We start from the raw sequence: 21,846 nt of genomic DNA on the forward strand, positions 1-21,846 counted from the left end.
ACAACACCTCAACACCACAACACCTCAACACCACAACACCTCAACACCTCAACACCTCAACACCATGTCAGTCACCATCACATCTCAAAGTTTCATGATTATTATCCATCTCCAGTTTCACCAGTTTGAGTCTCTCTGTCCGTCTCCAGTTTGACCAGTTTGAGTCTCTCTGTCCGTCTCCAGTTTGACCAGTTTGAGTCTCTCTGTCCGTCTCCAGTTTGACCAGTTTGAGTCTCTCTGTCTGTCTCCAGTTTGACCAGTTTGAGTCTACTATTGGTTTCAAGCTGCTGAACCACAGATCAGCTAAAAGACTGTGGAAAGTCTGTGTGGAGCATCACTCCTTCTTCAGGTCAGTCAGTGATGTCATGTATTTAAGGTCATGATTTGACTCGATGTGATATGAGAAGACAAAATACTATGTAACACAACATGACTTCACGTAACATAACATAGTGTAATGTAATATCACTTAACGTTACATTACGTAATGTAACATAATGTAATGTAACATCACTTAACGTAACATAAATTAACACAACATGACTTCACGTAACATAAATTAACGGAACATGACGTAATGTAGCATGACTTAACATAGCATGACTTAACGTAGCATTGCTTAACATAGCATGACTTAATGTTACATAATTTAATGTAACATGACTTAACATAACATAAATTAACGTAACATTACGTAACGTAACATAATGTAACGTAAACGTGGCATATGATGTGAAACCACAATGTGACATGTGAAACGACATGTATAATATGATACGATAATATAATATAATTAGACATAATATATATATTATATAATATAATACGATAATATGACACAACGAGACATGAAATGATCCGACACTGCCACCCCCCCTACCCTCCCTGTCTGTCTCTCAGGCTGATGTCTCCAGAAGAGACCCCTAAGAAGTTTCTGTCTCTGGGTTCAAAGTTTCGTTACAGCGGCCGGACACAGATTCAGAGTCGCAGAGCCAGCGCTCAAATCTCCAGACCTGCACCGCATTTCCCACGATGCATCAGCAAGAGGAACATTCTGAGCCGCAGCCTGGATGGAGGTACTCATACTGATCATACTAGTACAGGTATACGTACAAAAGGTCCCAGTAGTAGAAGTACTGGTCCTGTTAGTCGTAGTCCTGGTCCTGGTCCCGGTAAGATTATTAAAGGTTCCAGTAGTAGAAGTACTGGTCCTGGTAGTCGTAGTCCTGGTCCCGGTCCCGGTAGGATTATTAAATGTCCCAGTAGTAGAAGTACTGGTCCTGGTAGTTGTAGTCCTGGTCCCTGTAGTATTACTAAAGGTCCCAGTAGGCATGGTAGTCACAGTCTGGTCCTGGTAGTAGAACTACTGCTCCTGGTAGTCGTAGTCCTGGTCCCGGTAGTATTAATAAAGGTCCCAGTAATAGAAATACTAGTCCTGCAAGTCGTAGTCCTGGTCCCGATAGTATTAATAAAGGTCTCAGTAGTAGAAATACTAGTCCTGGTAGTCGTAGTCCTGGTCCCGATAGTATTAATAAAGGTCCCAGTAGTAGAAATACTAGTCCTGGTAGTCGTAGTCCTGGTCCCGATAGTATTAATAAAGGTCCCAGTAGTAGAAATACTAGTCCTGGTAGTCGTAGTCCTGGTCCCGGTATTATTAAAAAGGTCTCAGTAATAGTAATAGTAGTATTTCTCATCCAAGTAGTAGTACTGGTCTCAGTATTGGTATTCCTGTTCTCTGTTTTTGTAGTTCTGGTCCCAGTAGTAGAAGTATTGGTCTCAGGACAACCGTTTTTTGGGGTGCAGGTTTTATGGATTCAGGTTGAGGGTCCAGCTCTGTGATAGGTCAGTTCTTTCTTGTACTTGTTGGTGACCAGAGTTTCTGATTGGTCCTCAGCTCCAAGGACCACGCCCACATCCTCTTTGATTGGCTCTCCAGCCATCACAATGTCCCCCAAAGCCAACGGTGGTACATATACAGGTAGAGCTCATCACTGCAGTACCTGCAGACTGCAGTAGTTCTGCAGTTGTACTGCTCTGTGATTGGCCACTACTCTGAATGCTTCACCTCCTTCAGCTTGTCAGGGAAAGCTGCTTCCTGATTGGCTGGAGGGGCTCTGTTTCATTCAGACACATCTGTGATCAGCTGTGTTCATTTCTGTCCAATCAGCTCTTCTGTTTCTGCAGATGTAATCACACGTAGTCGGACCTCCGTCCCGTCGTCAATATCACGATCAGACTCGTAGTCGGACCTCCGTCCCGTCGTCAATAACACGATCAGACTCGTAGTCGGACCTCCGTCCCGTCGTCAATATCACGATCAGACTCGTAGTCGGACCTCCGTCCCGTCGTCAATATCACGATCAGACTCGTAGTCGGACCTCCGTCCTGTCGTCAATATCACGATCAGACTCGTAGTCGGACCTCCGTCCCGTCGTCAATAACACGATCAGACTCGTAGTCGGACCTCCGTCCCGTCGTCAATATCACGATCAGACTCGTAGTCGGACCTCCGTCCCGTCGTCAATATCACGATCAGACTCGTAGTCGGACCTCCGTCCCGTCGTCAATATCACGATCAGATTCGTAGTCGGACCTCCGTCCCGTCGTCAATAACACGATCAGACTCGTAGTCGGACCTCCGTCCCGTCGTCAATATCACGATCAGACTCGTAGTCGGACCTCCGTCCCGTCGTCAATATCACGATCAGACTCGTAGTCGGACCTCCGTCTCGTCGTCAATATCACGATCAGACTCGTAGTCGGACCTCCGTCCCGTCGTCAATATCACGATCAGACTCGTAGTCGGACCTCCGTCCCGTCGTCAATAACACGATCAGACTCGTAGTCGGACCTCCGTCCCGTCGTCAATATCACGATCAGACTCGTAGTCGGACCTCCGTCCCGTCGTCAATATCACGATCAGACTCGTAGTCGGACCTCCGTCCCGTCGTCAATATCACGATCAGACTCGTAGTCGGACCTCCGTCCCGTCGTCAATATCACGATCAGACTCGTAGTCGGACCTCCGTCCCGTCGTCAATAACACGATCAGACTCGTAGTCGGACCTCCGTCCCGTCGTCAATATCACGATCAGACTCGTAGTCGGACCTCCGTCCCGTCGTCAATATCACGATCAGACTCGTAGTCCGTCCTGCTTCGTCTGTCTGAAAGAGGAAAAGGAAACATGTTTTAAAATGCTTGTTTTCTGAATGGAGTCTGGCTGGTCGGGGCTAAGCTAACAGCTAAGCTAACAGCTAAGCTAACAGCTAAGCTAACAGCTAAGTTAACAGCTAAGCTAACAGCTAAGTTAACAGCTGTGTAACTTTAAAATGATATAAAGTCAAACTGCCATTCAAGATATGTTATTGATGACGTCATCATGTTATTGATGACGTCATCATGTTATTGATGACGTCATGTTATTGAAGAAGCTCGATGCTGATTGGCTCTCGCGACTACGCTGCAGGTCTTCTTTAGCTCCGCCCCTTTCTCTGAGAGCTCGACAGGAAAGAGGTCTGACTCTCTGTTAGCATTATTAGCATCTTTAGCATAATTAGCATTGTTATGTTTGTGAACTTTGTTAGCACGGCTAGCACGGTTAGCATGGCCGTGTGGTCACGGCTTCGTGGTGCTTCTGAATGCTGATTGGCCCAGGCTGCCTTGCATGCGCCCTGAGCGCTGATTGGCTGAATGTGCCGTTGTCGTGCCAACGAGCGGTAATGATGCTTTGCTGCTGATAGACACAAGGACAGTGGTCGCTATGGTTACTGCTGCTTCAGCTGGCTGATGGTTACTATGGTTACCATCCTTGTGGTTGTTGACATCACAGCTGATGTGTGTGTGTGTGTGTGTGTGTGTGTGTGTGTGTGTGTGTGTGTGCGCATGTGTGCATGTAGATATGGGAGCGGGGCTATACGGAGCGTCTAAAGCCATCGCCGTCAGTGACCTCATCACCACGGTAACGCCTGAGAGGACAATGGAGGAGAGGAGCGCGGAGCAAGGTACAAAGAACAACCAATCAGAGGAGAGATATTAGATCAGCTGACTGAAACTAATCAAAACCTCCTCTTGTCTCCTTGTTTCCTTGTTTCCTCTCCTTGTCTTCTCTCCTCTTCTTTGTGTCCTTGTGTCCTATCTCCTAGTTGAGGAAGTGCTGGTGGTGGAAGAGGAGGTGCAGGAGAGGATGGAGGTGGATGAAGAGGAGCTGCAGCAGCAGGAGGAGGAAGAGGAGGAGGAAGAGGAGGAGACCAGAGCGACAGACATTTCTCAGCAGAGTCCTCCGACTCCTCAGAAACAGGACACCAAGGTAACAAACACCCGTCTCACCTGTCACATCCTGTCTCACCCGGCTCACCTGTCTCACCTGTCACATCCTGTCTCACCTGGCTCACCTGGCTCACCCGTCTCACCTGTCACATCCTGTCTCACCCGGCTCACCTGTCTCACCTGTCTCACCTGTCTCACCTGGCTCACCCGTCTCACCTGTCACATCCTGTCTCACCCGGCTCACCTGTCTCACCTGTCTCACCTGGCTCACCCGTCTCACCTGTCACATCCTGTCTCACCCGGCTCACCTGTCTCACCTGGCTCACCTGTCTCACCTGTCACATCCTGTCTCACCCGGCTCACCCGTCTCACCTGTCACATCCTGTCTCACCTGTCTCACCTGTCTCACCCGTCTCACCCGGCTCACCTGTCTCACCTGTCACATCCTGTCTCACCCGGCTCACCTGTCTCACCTGTCACATCCTGTCTCACCCGGCTCACCTGTCTCACCTGTCACATCCTGTCTCACCCGGCTCACCTGTCTCACCTGTCACATCCTGTCTCACCCGGCTCACCTGTCTCACCTGTCACATCCTGTCTCACCCGTCTAACTATTATAATGTTGATTTAGTGAAGATGTGTTTGTGTGTTCAGACTGAGCTGACTGATACAGCTGTTGATGGAGACCTGACTGCAACCGAGGTACACACACACACACACACACACCGAAACTATGTCTGAAAGCACCTTTATACTGAATCTAACTCCTCTAATATCAACATGTCTGTCTGTCTGTCTGTCTGTCTGTCTGTCTGTCTGCCTGTCTGACAGTCGGATCAGGAGGAGGACTTGAGGACTCAGGTAAATCTCAGCTCATTATTCTGGATGTCATGATGTCATGATGTCATGATGTCGTCTCCTGACAGACTCAGTTTGTTTCTGTCTCAGGAGACGTTGGGGAGTCCAGAGGAGGAGCAGACGCCTCAGAGCACCATCAGCGCTCTCCGACGCTCCTTCTTAGAGGGAGGAGGAGGAGGAGGAGGCGGCATGACAGAGTGGGAGAAACGTCTCGCCTCCTCACCTCTACGACGAGTTGACGAGTCCCCGATGATCGAACCGCTGGAACCAGACGAGGTAAAGAGACTCTGATTATCTGTACATATGAGACACACTGCAGTCTGCTGGTGGATACAGGTAACATACAGGTACCAGACCAGCAGACAGCAGACACACTGCAGTCTGCTGGTGGATACAGGTAACAGACCAGCAGACAGCAGACACACTGCAGTCTGCTGGTGGATACAGGTACCAGACCAGCAGACAGCAGACACACTGCAGTCTGCTGGTGGATACAGGTAACAGACCAGCAGACAGCAGACACACTGCAGTCTGCTGGTGGATACAGGTACCAGACCAGCAGACAGCAGACACACTGCGTTCACACCGACGGAGGAAGCGTTCACACCAAAAGATAAGGAAGCGTTCACACCGACGGAGGGAACGTTTACACCAACAGATAAGGAAGCGCTCACACCGACGGAGGAAACGTTCACACCGACGGAGGAAGCGTTCACACCGACGGAGGGAACGTTCACACCGACGGAGGGAACGTTCACACCGACGGAGGAAGCGTTCACACCGACGGAGGAAACGTTCACACCGACGAAGGAAGCGTTCACACCGACGGAGGAAGTGTTCACACTGACACTATACTAGTTGTACTACTACTAGTATAGTATAGTTATTTAATTACCTTCATTTATGTATTTCTGTCTGTCTGTCTCTCCACCTGTCTATCTGTCTCCACCTGTCTGTCTCTCTCTCTACCTGTCTGTGTCTCTCCACCTGTGTATCCGTCTCCACCTGTCTGTCTCTCCACCTGTCTATCTGTTTCTCTACCTGTCTGTGTCTCTCTCCACCTGTCTATCTGTCTCTCCAGCTGTCTGTTAGAGAGCTCACCTGTCCTCCTCACCTGTCCTCCTCACCTATCACCTGATTGGTTAATCAGTGTCTGTGTGTGTTTGATGTTGCTCACCTGTCCTCCTCACCTGTCACCTGATTGGTTAATCAGTGTCTGTGTGTGTTTGATGTTGCTCACCTGTGCGCTCCAGGAAGGCGGGGTCATAACATTCCAAGCTCTTCCTCAGCCAATCAGAGAGAAGAGCTACACCGTGGGGCGGAGCTACGACACAGCCTCCGGAAGGGTCGTTACCATGACGATCAAAGACGACAACTCTGACGTCACCATGACGACAGCGAGTATCGAGATGGGCAGGCAGGTCAAAATCCTCCCGTTGTCCACCGCTGATGATGTCATCATAGGGGGACCGTTGATCACGATTCGCGAGGTCAAGACGCCGACCTCGCCGTCGGAGCCGCCGGCCGGCGTCTGTGGCGTCAGCGGTGATGTCATCGGTGGAGATAACCCCAGAGGAGGCGGAGCCTCTGTGATCTCACCCTTCACCTCCCTCCACATCCTTCCTCCTAAACCCCCTCTCAGTCTAAGCCCCGCCCTCTCGCCGGGTCACCTGACAGGCAGGACGTCACCCTCCACGGCCAAAGTGGTACGCTGATTGGCTGGTTGGTGGTCGGCATGGAAACAAGCATGAGGCACAAACACAGTGACCCGGCAGCAACACGTTAACCCTCGCAGCGCTGACGCAGGACGTCGGTTCAAACTGAACACTTCAGCTCTAAAACACTGCAGGCGAGAGTAATCAGATTACTCCTCAGATTACTCCTCAGATTACTCTTGTACAGTGAGTGCAGTATGTCCTGAAGCAGTGTGTCCATCAGAGGACAGTGTGTCCTGCAGCAGTGTGTCCATCAGAGGACAGTATGTCCATCAGAGGATAGTGTGTCCATCAGAGGACAGTGTGTCCATCAGAGGACAGTGTGTCCATCAGAGGATAGTGTGTCCTGCAGCAGTGTGTCCTACAGAGGACAGTGTGTCCATCAGAGGACAGTGTGTCCTGCAGCAGTGTGTCCTACAGAGGACAGTGTGTCCATCAGAGGACAGTGTGTCCTGCAGCAGTGTGTCCTACAGAGGACAGTGTGTCCATCAGAGGACAGTGTGTCCTACAGAGGACAGTGTGTCCATCAGAGGACAGTGTGTCCATCAGAGGACAGTGTGTCCATCAGAGGACAGTGTGTCCATCAGAGGACAGTGTGTCCTACGGAGGACAGTGTGTCCATCAGAGGACAGTGTGTCCTACAGAGGACAGTGTGTCCATCAGAGGACAGTGTGTCCTATGGAGGACAGTGTGTCCATCAGAGGACAATATGGAGCTGCAGTGTTCAGTTTAAACTCCCCTCAGCTTCTCCCTTCACCTCCCAGAAGCCTCTTTGTTTCTGCTCATTCTTTGAGGAAGCAGCAGATCGTCTTCATGTCTTCTTTTGTCCCGTTTGTTGGGTTTTCTGTCCATCGCTGGTTTCACTTCCTGTCGGTTGACCCTTCAGTGCTTACTTTGACTTTCTGATGCTTTTCACCTTATTCAGGTCCAATCAGGTCCAATCAGATCCAATCAGGTCCAATCAGGTCCAATCAGATCCAATCAGGTCCAATCAGGTCCAATCAGATCCAATCAGGTCCAATCAGGTCCAATCTCACCACTGGAATATTTGAATTCAGAATTTAAAATGTCATATTTAAATCCTTCAGATCTGTGACCCCCCCAACACGCCGTCTGGCCCCCCCCCCACAACACGCCGTCTGGCCCCGCCCACAACACGCCGTCTGGCCCCGCCCCCAACACGCCGTCTGGCCCCGCCCCCACAACACGCCGTCTGGCCCCGCCCCCAACACGCCGTCTGGCCCCCCCCCCACAACACGCCGTCTGGCCCCGCCCACAACACGCCGTCTGGCCCCGCCCCCAACACGCCGTCTGGCCCCCCCCCCCACAACACGCCGTCTGGCCCCGCCCCCAACACGCCGTCTGGCCCCCCCAACACGCCGTCTGCCCCCCCCAACACGCCATCTGCCCCCCCCCAACACGCCGTCTGGCACCTCCCCAACACGTCGTCTGCCCCCCCCCCCAACACGCCGTCTGGCCCCCCCAACACGCCATCTGCCCCCCCCACCCCCCAAAACGCCGTCTGGCACCTCCCCAACACGTCGTCTGCCTCCCCCCAACACGCCGTCTGGCCCCCCCAACACGCTGTCTGGCCCCGCCCACAACACGCCATCTGGCCCCGCCCACAACATGCCGTCTGGCCCCGCCCCCCTGCATGGCTGTCAGTTCCTACTAAGACTACTAATGTGTTGTTGTTGTTGACCTGACATTTCTGACCCGTGCATGTGTGCGTGTGCGTGTGCGTGCGTGCGTGTGCGTGCGTGTGTGCATCTGTGTGTGTGCGTGCGTCTGTAGCCTAAACCTACGATGGATGAAATGTCTCCTGAACTGACGGCTCTGCTGACCTCAGCCAGAGAACTGAAGACCTTCAGAGAACACAACCTGCTGAAGGTTTCTGTCTGTATACCTGTCTGTCTGTCTGTCTGCATACCTGTCTGTCTGTCTGTATACCTGTCTGTCTGTCTGTCTGTCTGTATACCCGTCCGTCTGTCTGTCTAGCAGCAGGGTGAGTCCGGTAAATGGGGCCACTTTTTGGTAAATTATTTATTATTGATTGGGTGTGGGGGTCAGAATCAAACAGGTGCAGTTATAACCACTATGACATGCGTTATAACCACTACGGCGCACGTTATAACCACTACGACATGCGCTATAACCACTACGACATGCGTTATAACCACGACGACATGCGTTATGACCACTACGACATGCGTTATGACCACTACGACATGCGTTATAACCACGACGACATGCGTTATGACCACTACGACATGCGTTATAACCACTACGGCGCACGTTATAACCACTACGACATGCGTTATGACCACTACGACGTGCGCTATAACCACTACGGCGTGCGCTATAACCACTACGGCGTGCGCTATAACCACTACGGTGTGCGTTATAACCACTACGACATGCGCTATAACCACTACGACATGCGCTATAACCACTACGACATGCGTTATAACCACTACGACATGCGCTATAACCACTGCGGCGTGCGCTATAACCACTGCGGCGTGCACTATAACCACTACGGCGTGCGCTATAACCATTGCGGCGTGCGCTATAACCACTACGGCGTTCGTTATAACCACTACGGCGTGCGTTATAACCACTACGGCGTGTGTTATAACCACTACGGTGTAGGGATTTGGCAGTAACAGGTTTGGTTATTAGCAAATTAATTAATAAATAATAATATAATTATTAATATTAATAAAGATTATCAATAAACATTAATAATAAATTGGGCACCACCCTGGAATCAGGGACCAATGACCAAAACGTTAATATAGTCTCATTATATATGCTAAACTATCAATTTGGAACGTTGATTAATAATTAAATTAATAACTATAACCACAATAGATAGTAAAGGTTGAAGGATATCGGAGTTCTTGACATAGCAGAGGTTGGCATTATTCACTCTTGTACAACATTAAACAGACCAGCATGTATATTCCACAAACATTTATTTACAAGATAATAAAGATTTTAAAACACAATATTAATCTAACTAAATAACTAAACAAACCAAACCAAACAAAGTGTGTAAGCATGTGTCTGTGTGTGTGTGTGAGAGAGAGAGAGCGAGAGAGAGAGAGAGAGAGAGAGAGAGAGAGAGAGAGAGAGAGAGGAGAGAGACAAGATGGCTTCTTGTCTCAAGATGTCTGCCTACAGACAAAAGGGGCGAGAACTGTAAAACTACAAAGATGGCGGGATCAAAGATGGCCGCCAACATGTCACCACATGACCTCACATGACCTCTTTGTTCTTCGGAGCACATGTGCTCTGAAGAACAAAGAGGGGGGTGATGTGGGGGTTAAGATTATCTGAAGCTGTATGTTTATGATTAAAACTAATTCAGTTTCTGTATGTGATGTTAATGTGTGTCAGATATGCAGTGGGTTAGAAAAGATGGTTAGTTTGCATGAAAGACCTTGTCTATGTGAAGCATAAACTAAACACATCAGATGTGGCGAAGCCAGCTACCCGAATATCATCACTACAAATAATATCAAAACAGTCAAACTCAATGAATAACATTAAACCAAATCAATACAAGTACATTCTAGAAATCAAAGTTGAACAGTCTTGCTCAGCCCTGTGCGATTGCTACTGCTAAGGTAAGCCCAGTACGTTACCGATCCATGGAAGAAAAGGGTTTGTAAAACCATGTGTTGAAGTTGTGGTTCCAAGTCAAAGATGTCGTCTTTGCTGTGCTCAAATCAAGTTGTGCAGATTGGAGGAAGCTGATCCCTCCAATACTTCTTCCCAGCAGCTTGATAGCTTGGTGCTAACTTCCTTGCAGTTGTTGCTTGAAGTTAGTTGGTCAAAAGGCAGGCTCTCGCATCCTCTGCATTAAAGGTTCCTTGTGTTCCTATGGCTGTTTCCCAACAGGCCATAGATCAGAGAGCAGAGCTGCTTCTGGTCTGGATAGCAGCAGCTCACCTCCACAGGTCAGGAGGTGAGGAGAAGGAGCAGGAAAGAGAAGGAACAAAGAGATTCCTCTGGTTTTGTCCTGGGTGAATTTCACACCTCTGTGTGAATGCTAAAGTAGCCAATGACCACTGAGCTTAGTCCACAGCCAATGGCTGCATGACTCAAGGATCCTGAGAAGCATAGTTCATTGTCTTTGCCACCAGAAATGGTGGGTCCCTACATCCCCCCTTTTGGTCTTCAGATGTGTATCATCCTTCAAGAGCAAAACAGAAGGTTGAACAGTTCACAGGTCCTTGGAAACAACCTGGGGGTTGTACAGTCCAATCCCTGGGGACAACTCCAAAGTTGTTAAATCCATGATTGAAAAAGTTCATTCAACAGTTCATTCAATGTTGTAACGTCTGGGCAGTTCATTAACCAATTGGGCATTGGTTAAGATTATCTATCCTGGCTAAGCAAGAACAGTCCCTAAGTTACAAACCAAACCAGATAAACAACAACAACAACAACAACAGCATTGCATAAAATACATAACTATGTTTCTCTGTTAGTTATAGGGTTAGTGAAGAACAGGAATGTTAGAGGTGTTAAGTTGTTACGGTGAGATGCGGAGAGTGTCACCTAAACAATGCGGACAGGTGTATGACTGGTTCTGTACAGTCATAACGTGGTGTCCTAAGCTAGTGTTGTGCACTAGTGATCTCTAAACAAGATACTACCATGGAGTTGGTTCAAGTGTACTTGTAAAGTTGGACAGTGGTGTCTGAGTTGAGTTTTTGCTGTTGCTAACAAACTCAAGCTTTCCCTAGTAACTGCAAAAGAGGAAAGGAAAATTAAGGCACCGTTATCTAGCGTCAGTTAGCTAGGTGTTAGCTAGTACCGTGGGAAGATAACTCTGGATCTCTCGTGCTTAACTCGTGGCTCAGGGCTGTAACGCTCCAGGTAGCCAGAGGTAGAGAGGCACTCAGAGTAGCTATCACTGTCTGCTAGATTATATCAATGTTCTGAACCTTGTTCAGAGTCTGAAATGTGGTCAGAGATGCTGAGGTCATCGTCAGACCGGTCACGCCAATTCTGGGACAGAATTTCAGAGTATGGCTTTCTAACACTTCTGTTGTGTGAATGCCTATCTCTACGCAACTGGGGGACATGGCGGTTACGCTCAGTGTCCTTATGCAGCCTTTTGTGACCCCCCTTCGACCTGTTGTGAAGGTGGTCTTTTGAGGTGGCAGATCTGCTTGACACGTCAGTGTTTGAGCTGGTGGGCTCAGCTGGTTTACAACCCTTTTTGGAGATGAACAGAGATTCCCAAGATATCTGTGTCATCTTCCTTATCTCACACAGTGAGGGTTTACCCTCATGCGTCCTCAGTACGACGTGAGTGCGTACACAGGGATGCAGGTTCTGCAAAAAACAAGGACTTGAAGAAGGCGTTTTCTTCTAAGCCTGGCGCATTCTTACATTGGAAGTATGCATGCCTTAAACGTTAGTAGTAATCTCTAGGATTCTCACTATGTGAATGTTTAATTTGAAGGGCTGCAAACATCGCTGAGGTCTCGTCAGCAGTAGAAGATAATTCTTCTATCAGCGCATGACGGAGCTCACTATAGTCATTTCTGACACTGAGAGGTTGTGACTGTATAAACTTGTGCACAGCTTTAGAGCTGGTTTTCCACACAAGTTTAACTTTCTCCTTTTGGGTGGCGTGTTGCAAGTCAATTAGATTGTGATCTAATTCCCTAAAATAGTCATCAGTGTGTTGATCACAGTTGTCTGGATCAAAACATTCGATGTCTTTAGCTAAAAATTCAAGCACTTCATGGCGGGGACCCTGTGGGGTCCTTTCTGCTGAAGGCGAGACTAAATTAGCATTACAATGCACTCGTGCATCACATGCTAAAGTTCTCTCTGGCTGAGAAGCAGAGGCTGAACAGCTGTCATCACCCTTGTGACAGAGTGGAAAGGAGGCTGAACAGGCTGAACTTTTGGAAGGAGGAGCACAGGTGAAAGTGTAATTTCTCAGTGGCTGAGAAGAACATGTGGCAGGATATCTTCTTGAAGCTAAACTACATGTGTCTTCACTGTCAGTTTCACAACAATAAGAAGTCAGGTAGCTGTTCACTCTTTCTCTCAGTGGAGGTTGAGGAGCTGACTTCATTCCCAAGGACTTTGAGTCGGATGGAGTTCCTTCACTTCTGAGTGGAGAGGGAGTTAACCTCTCATCAAGTGAGGAGAGTGAATCTGAGTAGCCAGAATCACAGTGACTGACAGACTATGCTGGGGAAAGACATTCTAGTCTAAGCCCTAACAATTTCTTTGTATTGAAACAGATCTAACTCTGCTGAATGCAGGTCTTCTAAGTAACGCATGGCTTTCTTATCAGCTGTCTGAACTTCATGGAGTAGACTAGCATTTTGCGCTCTTAGGCTATCTACCTCTTTTTCCAGGGCTGCTTTACTCTGAACGGCAAGATTAGTTGCCTGTGGAAAATCAGAAGCAAGCATTTCAACAATGAATCTTGGGATACGGTCTGCGCATCACACCTGTCTGTGAGGAGCGATTCTATTTCTTTCCTGCACTCACTGAAACTCAACCTGCTGATGAGTTCAGGGCAGCCAGGGTTTAGGTTCTGTGATAGGGAAGAAATAAAAAGCTCTACACAGGGGTTATCCATTGTTATACCTGGAATTAGAGGGCGAAACTAAACAGGATGTCTAGTAGAAAACAAAAACAAATGTTGTTGGCTATGGTGTTGCATTGGCAGACACCTTGTAGTGTAGTTAGGGAGGTACACTAGTCTAACAAAAATGCACCTACACTATGGGGGTAGCTTCCTGTGGAGGAGGGGCAGCTAAAGCACCAACTAGTGACTAGTGGGCATCAAACAAAAGGGGCCAGTAAAGTAAACAAAGGTTTACAAAAGAAGTTTGCTTACACACAACATGCACTAACTGAGATGCATGGCAGTAACAGTTGTGATGATGTTTCTTAAAGGTGACTCAAGCTGGAACACGTGGAAGTAACAGCTAGGTGCAAACTTTATATCACAGGGCTGGTAGCACTCTGTGGCTCTATTTAACCCACTCAGGCTGGAATGCTTGGCAGTTACACAGCCAGGTACAAGCTCTCTATGTTACACAGGGCCGGTGGCATGCTGTGTCATTAAAGGAACACTTATATTAACAGCAAATTATGACAACTAGACCAGGTTGCATTGAATACTTGGTATTCAAATGCTGAACCAAAATCCTTTCAAGCAAAAGCAAATCTCTCAAATAACAATTCTCACCACAATGTACTTGTTTAAAAGTACAACTGGACTTCTACTCCTGTAGAAGATTAGTGGTGTAGAATGCAAACAGTGTTTTTTTTTAATTATGCTGAAAATTAATATTGCACAATTATGAACAATATTCCAACAAAATACTATGCCTCACACGGGGCACCAACATGTAGGGATTTGGCAGTAACAGGTTTGGTTATTAGCAAATTAATTAATAAATAATAATAGAATTATTAATATTAATAAAGATTATCAATAAACATTAATAATAAACGGGGCACCACCCTGGCATCAGGGACCAATAACCAAAATGTTAATAAAGTCTCATTATATATGCTAAACTATCAATTTGGAACGTTGATTAATATCTATAACCAAAATAGATAGTAAAGGTTGAAGGATATCGGAGTTCTTGACATAGCAGAGGTTGGCATTATTCACTCTTGTACAACATTAAACAGACCAGCATGTATATTCCACAAACATTTATTTACAAGATAATAAAGGTGTAAAACACAATATTAATTTGCTAATAACCAAACCTGTTCATGCCAAATCCCTACAACGGTGCGTGTTATAACCACTACGGCGTGCGCTATAACCACTACGGCGCCTGTTATAACCACTACGGCATGCGTTATAACCACTACGGCGTGCGCTACAACCTCTACAGCGTACGCTATAACCACTACGGCGTGCGCTATAACCACTACGGCATGCGTTATAACCACTACGGCGTGCGCTACAACCTCTACAGCGTACGCTATAACCACTACGGCATGCGTTATAACCGCTCGCGAACACTCGACGGTCAACGTTGTTATGAGAATGTTAATGAGATGAACCGAGCCGTCTGATTGGTCCAGACTCCGATTGAATCTGTTGCTGAAGATGACATCATTCCATTAATGACTACAACAGCTGTAGCCCCGCCCCCTCACACCTTTCTCTCTTCACTTCCTGTTTCAGACGTCAGAGAAGGTGGAGACGGTCTTCCTGATGACGGAGCCATGTGACCTGGACCAGCCAATGGTGGACCAGCCTCAGGTAGCAACAGGAAATCTTGTGGGCCCGCCGCCTAGTAACCCCCCGCCCCCTCCACCGGGGGCCTGCATGACGCTTGTTGATGATGTCACAGAGGAGTGGGCTAGTGATGATGCTAATGATGCTATCCAGGCTAATGGTCCAGCATATAAACACGAGGTCAGTGATGATGATGATGTCAGTGATGAGGACCCTAGTAGCCAGGCTAGCGATGCTAGTGAAGATGCTATCAGTGTGTTAGCTCAGGCAGCAGTGGAGGAAGCCGTGGAAGCCGCAGTCAGAACGGCTCAGCGCCCCGACGCCAACAACGCTAATCAGGATAGCATTAATGCTAACTTTGCAGTTAGCCACGGTGAGCAGGAGGTAACTACCAGACCCGGTTCTGTTCTGGGCTCTCAGCGTTACCATGACAACCAGGACTCCGACGACTCAGAAGAGGAGGGAGGGTGGAGGTTCAGAGAAAACTCCCCTCCTCCCTCTTTACCCCGCTTAGGGCGCCCCCCCTGTTCGGCCAATCAGACACAGCCATCCGACCACAGTGATGACAATGATGACTCCAAACCTCTGCAGGAGGTAACACCTGAGACAGAACCTGCCCCAGTTGAACCTGCTGCCCCAGTTAAACCTGCCCCAGTTAAACCTGTCCCAGTTGAACCTGCTGTCCCAGTTAAACCTGCTGCCCCAGTTAAACCTGCCCCAGCTAAACCTGCTGCCCCAGTTAAACCTGCTGCCCCAGTTAAACCTGCTGTCCCAGTTAAACCTGCTGCCCCAGTTAAACCTGCCCCAGCTAAACCTGCTGCCCCAGTTAAACCTGTCCCAGTTGAACCTGCTGTCCCAGTTAAACCTGCTGCCCCAGTTAAACCTGCTGACCCAGTTAAACCTGCCCCAGTTAAACCTGCTGCCCCAGTTAAACATGCCCCAGTTGAACCTGCCCCAGTTAAACCTGCCCCAGTTAAACCTGCTGCCCCAGTTAAACCTGTCCCAGTTGAACCTGCTGTCCCAGTTAAACCTGCTGCCCCAGTTAAACCTGCCCCAGTTAAACCTGCTGCCCCAGTTAAACCTGTCCCAGTTGAACCTGCTGTCCCAGTTAAACCTGCTGCCCCAATTAAACCTGCTGCCCCAGTTAAACCTGCCCCAGTTGAACCTGCTGCCCCAGTTAAACCTGCTGCCCCAGTTAAACCTGCTGACCCAGTTAAACCTGCCCCAGTTGAACCTGCCCCAGTTAAACCTGCTGCCCCAGTTAAACCTGCCCCACTTGAACCTGCCCCAGTTAAACCTGCTGCCCCAGTTAAACCTGCCCCAGTTGAACCTGCTGCCCCAGTTAAACCTGCTGCCCCAGTTAAACCTGCTGCCCCAGTTAAACCTGCTGACCCAGTTAAACCTGCTGCCCCAGTTAAACCTGCCCCACTTGAACCTGCCCCAGTTAAACCTGCTGACCCAGTTAAACCTGCCCCAGTTAAACCTGGCCCAGTTAAACCTGCTGACCCAGTTAAACCTGCCCCACTTGAACCTGCCCCAGTTAAACCTGCTGCCCCAGTTAAACATGCCCCAGTTGAACCTGCCCCAGTTGAACCTGCTGCCCCAGTTAAACCTGCTGCCCCGGTTAAACCTGCCCCAGTTAAACCTGCTGCCCCGGTTAAACCTGCTGCCTCGGTTGAACCTACCCCAGTTGAACCTGCTGCCCCAGTTGAACCTGCTCCAGTTAAACCTGCTGCCCCGGTTAAACCTGCTGCCCCGGTTGAACCTGCTGCCCCGATTGAACCTGCTGCCCCAGTTAAACCTGCTGCCCCAGTTAAACCTGCTGCCCCAGTTGAACCTGCTGCCCCGGTTGAACCTGCTCCAGTTAAACCTGCTGCCCCGGTTAAACCTGCTGCCCCGGTTGAACCTGCTGCCCCGATTGAACCTGCTGCCCCAGTTAAACCTGCTGCCCCAGTTAAACCTGCTGCTCCAGTTAAACCTGCTGCCCCGGTTAAACCTGCTGCCCCGGTTGAACCTGCTGCCCCGATTGAACCTGCTGCCCCAGTTGAACCTGCCCCAGTTGAACCTGCTGCCCCAGTTAAACCTGCTGCCCCAGTTAAACCTGCTGCCCCGGTTAAACCTGCTGCCTCGGTTGAACCTACCCCAGTTGAACCTGCTGCCCCAGTTGAACCTGCTCCAGTTAAACCTGCTGCCCCGGTTAAACCTGCTGCCCCGGTTGAACCTGCTGCCCCGATTGAACCTGCTGCCCCAGTTAAACCTGCTGCCCCAGTTGAACCTGCTGCCCCGGTTGAACCTGCTCCGGTTGAACCTGCCCAAGATATTTTAAACTATAATAATATAACTTATATGATATTATATGAATATCATATAAGTTATATATTAATATAAGTTATATTATATTAATATAATATAAGCTATATTATAATAACTTGTAGAGTTTATTAATAATTGCGTGTTGTCTGTGTGTTGGTCAGGAGGTCCCAGTGATGAGGAAGACTCTCACATATGAAGCTCCCGGGGTGAGAAACACTAGAATATACAGATAATCAATAATAGATCTAATTACAGGATGTATTGATCTGAGCTGATTGATCTAATAACAGGATGTATTGATCTGAGCTGATTGATCTACTTACAGGATGTATTGATCTGAGCTGATAGATCTAATAACAGGATGTATTGATCTGAGCTGATTGATCTACTTACAGGATGTATTGATCTGAGCTGATAGATCTAATAACAGGATGTATTGATCTGAGCTGATTGATCTACTTACAGGATGTATTGATCTGAGCTGATAGATCTAATAACAGGATGTATTGATCTGAGCTGATTGATCTACTTACAGGATGTATTGATCTGAGCTGATAGATCTAATAACAGGATGTATTGATCTGAGCTGATTGATCTACTTACAGGATGTATTGATCTGAGCTGATTGATCTAATAGGATGTATTGATCTGAGCTCAACTGACTTCATGTTTTCTACCTGCAGCAAAAACATTCCAATACCAGATCAATAATGTTTTAATGGTTCACCGTATTGATCGATTGATTGACAGATTTGTGTATTTCAGAGCCACGGGGACTCCGATCCTCCTGCAGGGTTACTGCTGAGCTCCCAGACCTTCACCGCCGAGACCTCCAACACTACGACCACCACACACATCACCAAGGTAACCATGACAACCAATACCACTACACACATCACCAAGGTAACCAAGACAACCAATACCACAACACACATCACCAAGGTAACCATGACAACCAATACCACCACACACATCACCAAGGTAACCATGACAATGACTACCACCACACACATCACCATGGTAACACACATCACCAAGGTAACACACATCACCATAGTAACACACATCACCATTGTAACACACATCACAATAGTAACACACATCACCAAGGTAACACACATCACCATGGTAACACACATCACCATTGTAACACACATCACAATAGTAACACACATCACCATGGTAACACACATCACCATGGTAACACACATCACCATGGTAACACACATCACCATTGTAACACACATCACCATGGTAACACACATCACAATAGTAACACACATCACCATGGTAACACACATCACCATGGTAACACACATCACCATGGTAACAGAGTAATTCAAACGTTTCAGTAAATCTCTTCTCTGTTGGACATCAGAGGAATTCAAAGTGAAAATATTTATAATGTAAAACATGAAATGTGACGAATTCTGAAACCCTAACCCTGACCCCTAACCCCCGACCCTGACCCCTAAGCCCCGACCCCTGACCCTGACTCTGAGTTTTATTTCTCTTCAGACAGTCAAAGGAGGAATTTCAGAAACCAGAATCGAGAAGCGAATCGTAATTTCTGGAGACACAGAAATCGACCACGACCAGGTAACGTTCAATAAAACTTCATTATCATTGACCCGCACCTGCTCAGATTAAACCGGGACAGACCCATACATAACCGGATCAACCCGGGACAGACCGGTACATAACCGGATCAACCCGGGACAGACCTGGGGCTGGTCTGATCAGGGTTAATCCTGACCTGGACCAGGTTCTGACCCTCGTGTCTCTCTTGAAGGCTCTGGCAGCAGCGCTCAGCGAGGCGCGGCGGCAGCATCCTGAGCTGTCGGTCACACGAGTTGTCGTCCATAAAGAAACAGAGGTCTCTCCTGATCATGTGATCGATTAGTGACATCACAGGTAACAGGTGGACTCTCGTGCTGGATGCTGATTGGCTGGCTGGTGCATGGCAGCATTCATAACATTGAGTTTGCATGTTTTACACAAATGTTAGTTTTCAGGAACATGAAGTTCAATCAGGAGAGACAAAGGTTCTGATTGGAGGAACCACAGAGGACAGGAAGGAGTTAAGGCGATCAGTTGGTGTGAGGAGCTGATCACAATCAATCAAGAGGATCATTGATGAATCATCATAGTTTAATATGGCCGCCAAAAGGCAACACATTAAACAGTTGACCATTAATGCTATGCTAACATGCTAACATGCTGTGCCAGGTTAGCTCCGCCCCCTGCTGTCCACCTGAACCTCTGGTTTTATATTGAATCCAGATGTTCAGTTCGTCTTCACGTGACAGTGGTGGCATTAGCATTAGCATGCTATGCTATCAGTCTGGACAATGCTTTTAAGCTTGCTGCGCTATGCTAATTAGCATGAGCATGAAGTCATCCTTAAATTCACAGCTGCTTCTGTCTCTCTTTCAGGACTGAATCTAGAAGCCTCTGGTGCATTATGGGAGTTGTAGTCCGGACTACGGAGCCACTGACGGACACTGAGACACTGTTTGCAACGGATGGACTAAAACTGAGGATTCACACACACACACACACACACACACACACACACACACACACAGAGTCTGTCTGTCTGTCTGTCTGTCTGTCTGTCTGTCTGTCTGACCGGGGGCGGGGCCAATAGCTGAGTTAGCTTCAGGGCAGTTAGCATTAGTTCAGATTAGTATGATTAGAGCTGAGAGACAGACAGGCAGACAGACGACTGAGAGACAGACAGACAGACAGGCAGACAGACGACTGAGAGACAGACAGGCAGACAGACAGGCAGACAGACGACTGAGAGACAGACAGACAGACAGGCAGACAGACGACTGAGAGACAGACAGGCAGACAGACAGGCAGACAGACGACTGAGAGACAGACAGACAGACAGCTGAGAAACAGACAGGCAGATGAGAGACAGACAGGCAGCTGAGAGACAGACAGACAGACAGACAGATGAGAGACAGACAGACAGCTGAGAAACAGACAGGCAGATGAGAGACAGACAGACAGCTGAGAGACAGACAGACAGACAGACAGACAGACAGACAGACAGACAGACAGACAGATGAGAGACAGACAGACAGCTGAGAAACAGACAGACAGCTGAGAGACAGACAGATGAGAGACAGACAGACAGCTGAGAGACAGACAGACAGACAGACAGACAGCTGAGAGACAGACAGGCAGACAGACAGACAGCTGAGAAACAGACAGGCAGACAGACAGACAGCTGAGAAACAGACAGACACCTGAGAGACAGACAGGCAGACAGACAGACAGCTGAGAAACAGACAGGCAGACAGACAGACAGCTGAGAAACAGACAGGCAGATGAGAGACAGAGAGACGGCTGAGAGACAGACAGGCGGCGCTGCTGTGACCCATCAACACGTTCCCATAGCAACCAGAGCCGATCAACCTCAGATGAACTTTCACCTCAGACCCCCCCGACAGGTTGAAGCAGTCTGATTGGTTGGTCGACTCAGGAAGACAGCAGCTTCATGACACATTCAGTAATCAGTTACTACCCGTCTCACCTGTTGAGGTCACCTGACTGACCCCTCTCACCTGTTGAGGTCACCTGACTGACCCCTCTCACCTGTTGAGGTCACCTGACTGACCTCTCTCACCTGGTGAGGTAATGGATCTCCTGTTTCCTGAAATGTAAATAGCATGATGCTAACACTAGCCGCTCACTGTATAGCAGCTAAACCTCAGCTCTGTATTTACCCATAATGCAATAGTAATGTGCCATTCTTTCATTTCACCATGGAAACCGCGTTATCAATTATTTTATTCACCTATGTATTTATTTATTGATCTATTTATTAATCTGTTTGTACGTAACCACAGACTGACCTCTGACCTCTCCCCCTGGTGTCCCCCTACAGACTGACCTCTGACCTCTCCCCCTGGTGTCCCCTACAGACTGACCTCTGACCTCTCCCCCTGGTGTCCCCCTACAGACTGACCTCTGACCTCTCCCCCTGGTGTCCCCTACAGACTGACCTCTGACCTCTCCCCCTGGTGTCCTCCTACAGACTGACCTCTGACCTCTCCCCCTGGTGTCCCCTACAGACTGACCTCTGACCTCTCCCCCTGGTGTCCCCCTACAGACTGACCTCTGACCTCTCCCCCTGGTGTCCCCTACAGACTGACCTCTGACCTCTCCCCCTGGTGTCCTCCTACAGACTGACCTCTGACCTCTCCCCCTGGTGTCCTCCTACAGACTGACCTCTGACCTCTCCCCCTGGTGTCCTCCTACAGACTGACCTCTGACCTCTCCCCCTGGTGTCCTCCTACAGACTGACCTCTGACCTCTCCCCCTGGTGTCCTCCTACAGACTGACCTCTGACCTCTCCCCCTGGTGTCCCCTACAGACTGACCTCTGACCTCTCCCCCTGGTGTCCCCCTACAGACTGACCTTCT

At 48.5% G+C, this 21,846-nt stretch overlaps 1 protein-coding gene and 2 long non-coding RNA genes across 11 annotated transcripts in view; 1 reads left to right on the plus strand and 2 right to left on the minus strand.

Annotated features, from left to right (window-relative positions):
* LOC141763707 (protein 4.1-like) overlaps positions 1-19,996 on the plus strand; it is a 36,382-nt gene extending 16,386 nt beyond the window's left edge. For 2 of the 9 annotated variants that reach the window (XM_074628304.1, XM_074628305.1), the window contains 16 exons: positions 252-349; positions 901-1,076; positions 1,895-1,978; positions 3,898-4,002; positions 4,144-4,307; positions 4,922-4,969; positions 5,099-5,128; positions 5,216-5,401; positions 6,415-6,831; positions 8,635-8,730; positions 15,041-15,118; positions 17,569-17,613; positions 18,173-18,271; positions 18,926-19,006; positions 19,200-19,321; positions 19,844-19,996. In XM_074628304.1, the coding sequence (XP_074484405.1) occupies positions 252-349; positions 901-1,076; positions 1,895-1,978; positions 3,898-4,002; positions 4,144-4,307; positions 4,922-4,969; positions 5,099-5,128; positions 5,216-5,401; positions 6,415-6,831; positions 8,635-8,730; positions 15,041-15,118; positions 17,569-17,613; positions 18,173-18,271; positions 18,926-19,006; positions 19,200-19,310 (1,818 nt within the window). In that variant the 3' untranslated portion in view covers positions 19,311-19,321; positions 19,844-19,996. The remainder of the gene's footprint in view (positions 1-251; positions 350-900; positions 1,077-1,894; positions 1,979-3,897; positions 4,003-4,143; positions 4,308-4,921; positions 4,970-5,098; positions 5,129-5,215; positions 5,402-6,414; positions 6,832-8,634; positions 8,731-15,040; positions 15,119-17,568; positions 17,614-18,172; positions 18,272-18,925; positions 19,007-19,199; positions 19,322-19,843) is intronic. The other 7 variants (XM_074628307.1, XM_074628310.1, XM_074628309.1 and 4 more) reach the window with 6 other exon arrangements.
* On the minus strand, positions 15,125-16,089 carry LOC141763709 (uncharacterized). The gene is made up of 3 exons (XR_012593130.1): positions 16,044-16,089; positions 15,942-15,962; positions 15,125-15,722 (listed from the first exon to the last, which is right to left on the minus strand). It is a non-coding gene; the product is annotated as an uncharacterized LOC141763709 (long non-coding RNA).
* A 1,241-nt stretch (positions 19,997-21,237) lies between the features above and the next one.
* Positions 21,238-21,444, minus strand: LOC141763708 (uncharacterized). Its single transcript, XR_012593129.1, has 2 exons — positions 21,315-21,444; positions 21,238-21,276 (listed from the first exon to the last, which is right to left on the minus strand). It is a non-coding gene; the product is annotated as an uncharacterized LOC141763708 (long non-coding RNA).
* Between the last annotated feature and the right edge of the window lie 402 nt (positions 21,445-21,846).

Source organism: Sebastes fasciatus, unplaced genomic scaffold, assembly GCF_043250625.1.
Source record: "Sebastes fasciatus isolate fSebFas1 unplaced genomic scaffold, fSebFas1.pri Scaffold_28, whole genome shotgun sequence".
NCBI lineage: Eukaryota > Metazoa > Chordata > Actinopteri > Perciformes > Sebastidae > Sebastes > Sebastes fasciatus.